At 27.3% G+C, this 12,775-nt stretch overlaps 1 protein-coding gene across 1 annotated transcript in view; it reads right to left on the bottom strand.

The window, feature by feature from the left end:
- Positions 1-12,566, bottom strand: part of LOC107454222 (alkaline phosphatase, tissue-nonspecific isozyme-like) — a 141,537-nt gene extending 128,971 nt beyond the window's left edge. Inside the window, exon 1 of the mRNA XM_016071333.4 lies at positions 12,258-12,566. Coding sequence (XP_015926819.1) covers positions 12,258-12,339 — 82 coding nt within the window. The 5' untranslated portion in view covers positions 12,340-12,566. The remainder of the gene's footprint in view (positions 1-12,257) is intronic.
- Between the last annotated feature and the right edge of the window lie 209 nt (positions 12,567-12,775).

Here is a 12,775-nt window from a genome sequence, read left to right as displayed (position 1 = left end):
TGAAGTAGCAAATAGCTTTCTTTTTCTGGTATAAGTCGTTTATTATGTAAAAGCCAATTAGGAACTGTACGTGTGTAATTTATGTCTGAGTTTGTGTTGAGATATGCAGTCTGAGTTTATGATAAGATACTTATTTGATACTTTCGGTAATATCTATATTTTTTATATTGGTAATCACAGTGATTTCAGATAAGTTTTGGGATATGTACCCTGGGAGAAAAATTATTCTCCAACTACCGAAATATGGTAAAATTTATCACTTTTAGGACTCTATAGGAACGCTAAAAAGCACGGTAATTTTTACCAAAGTGCTTGGGCAATAATTTTGGTAAAATTAAAGATCAAATACAGTTTCACAGTATGTGATGAAAAGTAGTAAAATTTGGTCACTTACCATATAATTTATTTAACTTATTTCACATACAAGTATTTGATTTATTATTTTCATATTATTCTATATATTAGTTCTTAACTTATTAATAGAATAATATGAAAGTTAATAACTAATTAATATTAAAATAGCTTATTAGCTATACATGGTAAACTACCAAAATATGATAAAATTTACCACTTTTAGGACTCTATAGGAACGCTAAAAAGCACGGTAATTTTTACCAAAATGTTTGGGTAATAATTTTGGTAAAATTAGAGATCAAATACAGTTTCATAATATGTGATGAAAGGTAGTAAAATTTAGTTATTTACCATATAATTTATTTCACTTATTTCATTTATTATTTGAATTATTATTTTCATATTATTCTATATATTAGTTCTTAACTTATTAATAGAATAATATGAAAGTTATTAACTTATTAATATTAAAATAGCTTATTAGCTACATATAAGTTATTTTACTTATTTTATACATTTAGTTATTTACCATATATGTCATAATACGAGGCATAAAAACCATTCGTTTGGTTGAATTTATTTTTCAGTTTTGTAGTTTTTCCTAAATATGAAGTAATAAAAACTATAATTTTTGAAACCAGAATTTCCCTTAAACCGTTATTAAATGAACCAGGAAAATTGTTAAATAAATGGTTGAAATACTGTATATTTTTGTTTTTATAACTAGAATGATGGTATTTTTTTACCAGAAATATCATCACCATACATTACGGTAATTTTACCAGAATTTTTTTATGCGTGAATAATGAAACATGTTATGCTTAGTCAGTATGAATGATAATACGTTTTCAAATTCGATCGGTATGAATAATAAGACTTTTTAGATTCAAGTTACATTCACGGAAAAGCTTCGTATAGTTCCTACATTATTTACGACAAGGCATGAATTTACGATTTACTTAGTACTAGCTCCTTTATTCCGCTAAGCACTGATCTGAACGGATAAAACGGTACATTTACTAATACACTTTTATTTTTACAATCGGGACAAGTCTCTTTAAAATGGATTTATATTTGGTCACTGTGAATGATATTTTTATTTGGACTTTATGAATTATAGCACGGCTTTAGATTTGGTCTGAGGGAATGATGAGACTTTTTAGATTTATTCTGCATTCATAGTAAGACTTTACACAGTTTTCATGCATGTAGTAATTTCAGATATAATATTTATATAACTTATTTTCATGTATAATTTTACATATAATAAACTTAAGTAATATTCATACAATTTATTTTCATATATAATATCATATATATAATAAAAATAAATAATATTCATATAATTTATTTTCATATATAATATTATATATAATGGAAATAAATAATATTAATATAATTTATTTTCATATATAATATTATATATAAGGAAAATTAATGATATTCATATAATTTATTTTCATATATAATGTCATATATAATAAAAATAAATAATATTTATATAATTTATTTTCATATATAATATTATCTATAATAAAAATGAATAATATTCGTATAATTTATTTTCATATATTATATTACATATAATAAAAATAATTAATATTCATATAGTTTATTTTCATATATAATATTATATATAATAAAAATAAGTAAATTCATATAATTTTTTTCATGCATAATTTCATATATATAATAAAAATAATAATATATATTCCTATATAATTTATTTTCATATATAATATTATATATAATAAAAATAAATAATATGTTCATATAATTTATTTTTATATATAATATTATATATAATAAAAATAAATAATATTCATGCTTTTTATTTTCATATATAATATTATATATAATGAAAATTAATGATATTCATGTAATTTATTTTCATACATAATATTATATATAATAAAACTAAATAATATTCATACAATTAATTTTTCATTTCTCGCTGAGTCTCTTTCTCCGTCTGAACAAAAATTCTACAATTAGAAAAAATTCGTGACAAAAATGTGGACAGATTAGAAATAACAAAATGTTTCGAAAATTAAACGAGTTTTGTTAGGTTACAAAAATAAAACTTCTGATTGTGCACGAATTTTACTTTATTAAAATATAAATGATAAATGTATGAGATTCATAATAAGACTTTTTGTATTTGATTTGAATGCATAACAAGAATCTGTTGTATATGTCCTGTATTACTAATAAAACATTTTATAATTGGTCTGTATGATTAAGAAAGCATTTTAGATTTGATTGTTAGTCATGATAGGATTCCTAATAATCTGCAAGTTGTTTATGATAAAATATGAGTGTATGATTCACTTCTCTCGCCACGAGTCCCTTCCCTTACCTGAACAGAATTTCCACAATTAGAAAAATTGCGAAAAGAACAAAATCAGATTCAAGATCGTGAAACAATTGGAAAATTATACAAGTTTTGATTAATTTTTTTTTGTAACACGAAAGTTAATTTTTTGGTAACACGACAAAAATTGAATTCTATTCACGTATAAAAACAGCTTTTTTTTTTAACCGACGAAAATTTGGGGAGACTTTTGATTTCACGAAATATTTTTGATCATCAAAGAAGAAATTTTTAAATTTCTGAGGAATTTAACTGTTTTCTTGAATTCTAGTTCTTAACTTTCCATGAATATGAAAGATATTTTCATGAATATGAAAGAGATTTTCCTGTTTAAAAAGTGGCTGCCTGAATTATTCATTACAAATTAGAAGTCATAAAATAGGACAGAACTAGCTAGCTTAATGAATGCAAAAACACTGATATTTCTGATCAAGATCTGGTTATTCGGTTATTCTGGATCTAGTTATTCTGGTTCGCTAATGTTTCAGTACGTGGTGATTGGGAAAATAGGAAGTGTTAAAAATGTTTGCAATATATGCTTTATGTAACGTTTACGGAAAAATATATAAAAACGAGAAAACATGCAAAAACATTTATATGTTAGAAAAAGAAGATGACGAAACAGAAAAATTTCAAAACCTAAAATCAAATGAAAAATCTAAAGATATTGTCATTATTGGAAGTAATTGCTAATTGTACAAATAATTGTAATAATAATTTTGAAGTAAATACATGTTATATATGTAACTTTTAAAATGCCAGTACAATGATTATTTTGACTCAATCGTTAAATAAAATATTTAAAATTCCATTAAAATATTCGATTTTCGATAACTCGAATTTTTGGTATCACGGAAATTTCTCGTATCAAAATGATCATTTTGACTAAATTGTTCATTAAAATATTCTAAATTCGATTAAAATGTTTCGAATTTTTGGTATTACAAAATTTCTAGTGTGACAGTAACTTTTCTGAATGAATTGTTCAATAAAATGTTCTAAATTCGATTAAAATATTCGATTTTCGATATCCCGAATTTTCAGTATAACGAGACTTTTTGTGTCTCGGTGAATATTTTGACTGAATTAAATAAAATATTCGATTAAAATATTTGATTTTCGATTTCCCGAATTTTTGGTATCAACAAATTTCTAGTATCTCCTCCTGCGAGTTCATAATACCGATATTTCACTTCATATCTTAATCTGTGTAAATATATGCACACAAAATCATACCCTTGAGCGAGTATAAAAAATGAATTATAGGTTTTGAAATTGAAAAACCCACTTAAACTTATTTTATTTCGATTTCAAAGTTTCCATATTTCGCGTAATTACACCCCATTACAGTTAACCGGATGTGTGATTATGATCTAAACAGGAAAGTTGGGAGGATAACCAGGAAATGTAATATACTCTTAACATTCTGACCTCTTTCGAAACACTGAAATTAGCAACGCGATGATTGTAATTAAAACTAACCTGTAAATTAAACTTTACCGGAATGCATCAGAAGCTTAGTTAATTCAGAGAAATACTGTATGATATCTTGCTATTTCTATTCGGGATTGAATTGTCGTTATGTTATATATTTTTTGAAACAAATATATGCAAAATAATCTGAATAAAAAACAAATGGAGGAATTCAAAATGATAATGAATGTAATATTGTTTAAATACTTTTCAATAACATTCAATATATAATATGCATCTATCTATCAATCTAACTATAATGTATATATATATATATATATATATATATATATATATATATATATATATATATATATATATATATATATATATATATATATATATATATATATATATAAGTACACGAACTGGCATATGCGCAGAAGTTCTTAAAATAGAAGTGTATAAAATTGTATCTAAAAAATATTTGTTCTTCGAAAGTTAAATCTTTGAGATTTAACTTTCATTTGAATTTTGCCATTTGAATTTTAAATATATTTCCAAGGAAATACTTTAAGATTTTGCGAATATTATTTTTATTCACAACATGCAGGATATAAATTAGCTTACGTGAATGATAACACTATAAATTATTAACTTAGAATATATTGATCTCTATACCAAAATATTCTGATATTTTTGGAATTTTTATAAGTTCCAAGTCAGATTTTGCAAAGTGAATTTTTTTCCATCAAGAAAAAAAATTTGTTGCGAATCAATCGTAGGGGTTTGTAAACGGCAGCGAACATGAGGCTATACATCCGAATTCAACCAAACAAAGATTTAAAGTATAACTACAAATTTTGCATAAAATTTTCATTTTTTTATATTTTTATGCTTACTATAGCGTTAGTATAAACCCTTAAGGAAAATACTAAAAAAGTATATATCAAATATACAGTATTACTGCAAGTGAAATAAGGAGTTAAAATAGAATAGGGATTTTTATCTTTTTGTTCGTATAAATGTATAGATATAACTTTAAAACTATATCATAATTTGAGAAAGGAAAGATTTGGAACATATTATTAAATGTTATAACTTTTGAGACATTGACTTTAAAAATAACTTCTAAAAAACTTTGTTTTTCAGTTGTTTTTTTACTCTTTTGTTTTTAACCCTCTTCTTCAAAATACTTTTCGCTCGTAAAAAATAAGAACGCCAAATTTACGAGCTTTTATCTAAAAGTAAAAAAAAAAGAAAGAAAGAAAAAGTCTTCAGCCATTTTAGTAAGCTTAGATGGACAGAACGTGCTCTTTATTTTGCAATAGTATCTTTTCTTTAAACAACGTTTTCTAAGAGATATTTTTTTTCAAGATGGACTAATGTTCTGATTTATTTTTTGTACGCTTTGTGAATTTCGAAATTCCTTTCCTTATGATTTCTTAGATGGATTAATTTCAAGTGTTGCTTTTCTATGCTGTTCTAGAAAAAATATTAGAACTTAAGAACACATTTATCTTTAAACTAAACGTCTAGGAATTATCTTACAAAACTAAAAATTGTTTTAAGTATTTGCAGTTTGAAAAATGCGGAAGTAAATAAAAATTTAACTATAAGAAATGGATACTCAAATGTCACTAAAAGTTTTTTTTTTGACGAAATCGTTTCTTGTATATGTTCCAAACGAATATTTCGTCAAAGTGAGGGAATGACTACGTGGAAACAAATTTGCCCCACCTGTCTGCCTAGACATTCGTTTTTCAGGTATCAACAAACAAGCGTGTTGACCAATGTCTGAGCACTTCCATATTTAACTGGCAAACGTTGCTCCCACAGTGAGAACAGATAGAATTGAGAGAAAAAAAAAGAAACAAAAGCCTCTGACCGGGCTTCAAACCCGTTACCTCTCTGACATCAGATTATTTTCTTGACCACCATACAGATCGATCGGTGAAGTAACAAAAGTAAAATCTGTAGTACAATGGAACAATAGTACAATGTAGTACAATGGAGTAATACAATGGAACAATCTCCCACAATGCACTGCAGCAAGATTCAAACCATTTCCGTCATTTATTTAAAAGTTCGCGTTTCATCGCAAATCACGTGATTTCGTAGTGAAATGATTTTCAAAATTAACGACATACAGCTCAAGGATTGCTGAATTGTCAATAGAGAGAATTTTATTTCTAAGAGTGTTCCGATTTTTTTTTTTAAAGAAATGTGTGAGAAAAAAAATTCTTAATAATTGTGTATTTTAAATATAATTTTGACATGAAATCAATTTTTTAAAGTTGCAAGAAATTCCAAATCTAATATTAAACCATGACTGTGTAATAAATTAAAAATTTCATAAAATATTATATATGAAATTTATCTTCTATCTATAAAATTTGTCTTATCTTCATATTAAATTTAAATCTGAAATTTTAACATTATTCCGAGTCATTTTTATGCATGCTCTACACCATTTTTGTAAAAAAATTTTTAATAAGTTTCCACGTAAAGAAAAATGTATTAAATTTAATATAAATAAGATATTTAAAAAAAATACTAAACTTTTAGATTGGAAGATTTATAGATATATTTTAAAGACTTTTATGCATATGAATACGGAAAAAAGAAGAATTCGGGGTTATTGGGCATATGAGTAAGATATACATACGCCTACAATTCTTTCACATAAAGTAGTACCACAATGAAAAAGTGCAGATAAGTGACTTATATTCAACGCTAACAAAACATGTCGAAAGGAAAAACTAGGGATAAGTGAATCTGACATTAATTTGCGAAACAAAAGCAAACTCATTTTATTTTATATTTTGTCTAAGTACTGCTCGCCATCGTCTTTTTCTGCGTGGTGAAAAAAGGTATGGTCTAAACTACCTGAATATGGTTAAGTTTAATGCGTTTGCAGCTCTTAGGAAGCATCAAAAAGTTCGTTAATTTTTATCGGTAGCACTTTGATTTGAATTAACATTTAAAAAAATGGCTTGATCTTGTGTGATAGAATTCGGTAAATGCGGTAAAATTTGGTAATCTTATCATGATAACCTTATCATTTTTGCATAAAAACCATTTCTCAGGTCATTTTTCATTTTTCTACTTTTCACTAAATGTGTGGTAATAAGTTCATTCCGGTAAGCCGTTACCATTTGTACGAAAATAATTACCAAATCAATCATTTAAATATCATATCTAAAACTGAAAACTAAGATATCAAGCGCTTGAACATTTATAAACATGGGCTTTAAGATATATGTTTACAAATTTCTAAATCGAAGTCCTTTTCTCGCGTGGGAAATGAAAAGGTGAAATAAATTGAGTTATTAATTGGGCAGAAATAAAAAGGTAAGAGCGAATAATTCCTGTTAACAAATGAACTGTTCAATATCGTTGTTAAATAATATCTTTACGCAGATTAAGAAGTAGTTTAGAGCTATATTTCAGTTTTTATGATGCGTCATAATTGCAGTCGAACGAAGATCGGCAAATTGCTTCTCTTTTATTTTCATTATTTTCGTTTTATTCATTTTAAATGCATGTATGTTTAAAATGGTAATGTATGTAAATTAAATGAAATATTTATAAATCAAACTTATCACAGGATGCAGAATTTTAAAGCTTCATTTTAAAAATATAACTATGCAAACAAAACTGGAATAAAATAGTATCTAATGAGTGATCAAAGTTGCTCCGAATTTACACAAATACTCCAGTTGGAAACAGAATGTCAATATTTACATGTTTTCTTATCTCCTCAAAATTATATCCCCTCCTAAACATACACACTAAAGGTCTCCGAAAATTAATTTTTATCTCTATTTATTTGGTACGTAAGTTAAATTTTATCAACTACGTAGATGATATCATTAAGGAGGGATTATTTCATAAAAATTGTTTACTATGCCAAAGTTATCCTAATACACCTTAAGTTATCCTAATATTTTTTTAAAAGATATTTCAAGTGCAAATTTTTAACTGCAAATGCAATGTTAGTGAAGCTTCTTAAAAGTCTGATTTATTTGCTGTGTTTGAAGATTAAAATTCAAAGTATAAGAAACGTGTATTGTTTAAAGGAATTATTTGAAAAATCATAGTTCTTTAAGAAAGATAAAATTTTTTACATTTAAATTAAAATAATATCTTTCAAACCTTTTTTTTTTTCTTCAACTTTGAATTTCCTTGTTTATAAATTAATTTGCAGCCTCCAGCGTGCATATATTTTTATATTAATTTTTAGAAGGATTAAAATTATTTGTTATAGTTTTCTTTTCTTGCTTATGTGATTATCTTCCCTATCGAAGTATGTCCTTATCCTATATGCGGTTATGAAGAGGATAACCACATGTCCTACCTTATATAACTATTGTACTATTGTATAAGAATTGTACTATTGTGTACTTATTGTACTATTATTTTTACGTCGCACAATGGGCTATTGGAGACGGTCTAGGAAACATCCCTGAAGATGATCCGATCTATTATCGCAATTTTGATCCTCTGTAGAGAAATTGGCTCCACTGCTTCGGTAGCCAGGCGACCTTCGCGCGAAGTCGAGCACTTTACGGTACAACAGTTTAAAGAGGACCGATACTGTGCACCCTCAGTCCCTACACTGACTGATCAAAGTGATCACTCATCCGCTTACTGATCACAATAAGGGATGATAAGCTTCGGTGTTACTTTTAGCTTTTTCTTTGTCTTTGTTAACTAATAGTTTTCTTTTATTTCAGTATATTATGAAATTTATTGATTAATACTCACACTATTCACTATTTGAATTGTTTTATTTACTCAAAATTTTTTGAAAAGCATGAAAAACATCATTACATTTATTTATTTAATGATTTAAATCACTAATAATAATGAATTGATTTAAAATGTGTTCTCCCTGACATAGATTATGCAATTGAAAGTTATTTTATCTGAAACCAGGAAAATAATTCCTTATTTATTTAATATTACGCTTCATATGAGATATATAAAATGAACTTTTCTGTATTAAAATTGGTGTACCTATAATGAGAAATTCATATGCAAATGTTATGTAACGCACTGTCTTCTATGAGAAACTTTAATTATTTTGTTTAAATTCTTTTTAAAATTCCTTTTTCAAAATATTTATACTGTGTTACTTTTTTTACGTTTTCAAATTTATTATAGGAAAATTCAATATTTTCAATAAAGTGATTATGAAATTTAACCTATGCTTCGCAAAATAATATGGATCTGTTTCGAAAAATTTAAAATTAATATTATCAAAGAAAGCGGAAAAGATTAAAAAAATACAGCAAAATTGTCATATTTACGCATAGTTGCCCTTATGAATAGCAATTTAAAGAAAAAAGATTTCCAACTATAATCTTGAAGTAATAATACGTTCTAGGCCAGTGTTTCCCAAAGTGTAGTATGCGTACCCGCAGGGGTACGGGAATCGTTTAGAGGGGGGGGGACGTGTTCTTATGCGAAATATCTTGCAACAAGTGAAAATTTCAAAATTTTTTATTTAGTAACAAATCTAGCCATTAAAATCTACGACTACGTATTTTTCTATTGGCTATTTTTTGCAGAATTAACAGTTAATAATTAGTGGTGTCAGCATCCAGTTGTGATTTTTAATGTTTGTACAATTTTTTATAGTAAAAAATACATTCATTTTTTTATTAGTGGTACACAGCGTTACGAAAAATTTAGAAAGGGTACACAAAAGTCATAAGTTTGGGAAACACTGTTCCAGGCAACACGACATGAAACACAACAACAATTTAGAATCGTTTGTCAATACACAAAATGTGCTCTGCAAAATACGCAAACAAGAAAAAAACAATAGAGATTTGTCAAAATTGAACAAAAGAGTGCCGAAATAGCTCCGAAACAAATAATATTTGAATTTAAATTCCGAATGCATTCAAAATTGTAACAGAATATACTCATTTTTGTTCGAAATGCATAGTTTCAAAATTAAAGCGAAGGAAGAAATTTTTCGGACAGATATTCCATGGCTGTCTGTAGGATTGAACCAAGAACCTCCGGGTTCGTAGTAGGGTGCTCTTACCATCATAATTGTACACCCCAGTTCAGGGAAAATTAAGAAGCCTTATAAAGTGGCCGCCGCAATGACACATAATGACCTACTAATTTCCAATTTCAATGGTATAAAGGGTTGCAAATCGGAAAAAATTAGTTCCAACAGCTTAGTCAGGACATTGGTAAATTTAATTTCATTTTTGGGTCATTTCGCTATATCTTAAAAGCTTGAATAAAAGGAATATATAAATCATTCTAATCCCCCTTGAAGTAGGGGAAGCTCGGGCCAAACGGGACACCCGTGCTGGACGGGACATCGTTTTTTCTTTTACGCGTATCACGGTAGCGACATTTAAAGTGCGTATTCGGTAAGAAAATATTATTGTTCTCAATACGCACAAGTGTTTTCGTCAGTTCACAAGGTGTTATCGAAATGAACGCATTGTTTTGTTTTTCTTATAACGTGTTAAAATATTTTTCCAGGTTTATATGCTGTTATTATTTGTTTAATACATTGCAAGAAAGTTTTCAAATTTGTAGCACTGTAGTGTTATTATTGTACAAACATAATGAGTAGAGAAAATTAAAATTTATTTGTTTGAACAAATTTGCAGATAATTTTTTTTTAAAATTGTACTATCCAGGCAAGATGAACCGGGCAAGATGGGACAGCCAAAGTAGAATGAAAATGTAATATAAAAATTAAACTCTCCGGATTTGGCAAAAGCATAAAGAATAAGTTAATATTAAAAAAATATGAACTATCAAATATTACTTAACAAATAATTTAAAAAAAATTCATAAAAATAATTTATAATTAATTAATTGACAGACAATATTGAGATTGATTAGAATGGGTTCATGAAGCGCACAGTGCTTATTCCGGTTTTGGCCGCTTCTTATGCAGTAACTGTGATGTTTCGGAACGTTTTTTTATCAATTACTCTTTTATTCTGACATTAATTTCTGTGACTTTTGAAATATAATTATGTGTCCCATCTTGCCCGGGTAGCCCGGGCATGATGGGACAAAGTTCTTCTTTTGTCTAGGTTAAATTATTATTATTGAACTTTATTATTTACTTATTTTCTGTATGGGATATTTAAGAGCAATGTTCCCACTATATGTTTACAATATAAAAAATATAAAATTGCTCTAGTTTACTATTTTTTGAACCAAGTTTCCTTAAGCGGTCCATCTTGCCCGGGCTTCCCCTACAACTATGATGGTTATAGATTCCAATCGGAGGTCTGCTATACTAATCACACCAGCAGTTCATGGACATTTCTCTCAAACTTAACTCCCTTCACATCACGTTTAAGATTATGTAGTTTACACAAAAATTAATAAATGGATTAAGGGAGATTCATAATTTAAAGACTGTTTGAAAGTTCTATGTACTGTTCAAATGTTTCAATTTTGAATAAAAATTTCGACTATATTTTGGAGCGATTTTGACACACTTTTACACAATGTTGTGATACAGTGTGGTATACAAAATTAATTTTTTATATCACATTGTGTGATTTTTTGCAGTGTGATATACAAAAATATTATTATTAAATTAAATACTGAAAAGTAACGATAAATTTAAATGCAATACGAGCATTCGATTTGTCTTTCCGGTCTGTGTATTGCACATATTTTTAATTAAAAAAATATGAATTTTATGAATTCTAAAAAAAAGTGAATAATAAATTCTATTAACATGTGAAAATTTATGCTGTCTTGTGTAAGTAAATGTTTTCATTTATATTATTTTAATGGTGTCTTATTATTTTAGAGGAAAAAAAATTGTTTCAATTGGAAGTATTAACTATTCAGAAGTATTACCTTAATCTGGAAGTAATATCTATTCTCTCTATTCTGAAGGTGGAAGTAATATCCATTAATTTCGTAGTCAGTTTTAGCTTTAATATTAATGCGTTTTTCTCTTAAAGTTTGTGCGAATTTTAAAATTTTAAACGTATTGAATAACCTTTTCAAAACAGAATATTCCCTTTGAATGGAACTCGATTTTATGCAGTTAGCATTTTTAGTATTTCAAACTTTTCAATTTAGACATTAGTTTTAAAAGCCTTACCTTGTAAGTAAACTCCGGGAACAGCTGTAAGCAATATAATCACAGCTTTTATCCCAAATAAAATCCACGTGGTATCTTTCATGTTTCCTTTTAGAAACCTTGTAATGAAAGTTGTCTTTCAAAAATAACGGAATCGAGTTGAAAATCCTATTTCTTTCAGTCACTCCACAACACCCATTCAAAGTTCAAAAGGAAATATTTCCTCTCATTTTCTCCTCTTCTAATCATTCGAGAATATCCGTATTCTCCAGATTTTCTCCCGATTTAAAGCCACAGGCCTTTACCGGAGAGATGTCAAACTCGGAATGCTCTTTCACGTAAAAAGAGATCAGAGTTGTTGATGGATTGTCTCACCAGATGGCGCTGACTGACGGCTATTGTTTCTCCTTATCCGAGGTGCAACAGTTAGCTTCTCACGGATGCTGGTGATGAAGAAGATGATAGTTGGATGAAAGATGCGGAGAGAACAATTTAGGAGCAAATGATGGTTGCCTTCAGTCACGTGATGTGGGGGTGGG

The sequence above is a fragment of the Parasteatoda tepidariorum genome, chromosome 4 (assembly GCF_982258835.1).
Source record: "Parasteatoda tepidariorum strain Cologne lab strain chromosome 4, Ptep-v5.0, whole genome shotgun sequence".
NCBI classification, from domain to species: Eukaryota; Metazoa; Arthropoda; class Arachnida; order Araneae; family Theridiidae; genus Parasteatoda; species Parasteatoda tepidariorum.
Note: the sequence above shows the minus strand (reverse complement) of the source record. Positions and strands in the feature narration are given on the sequence as shown.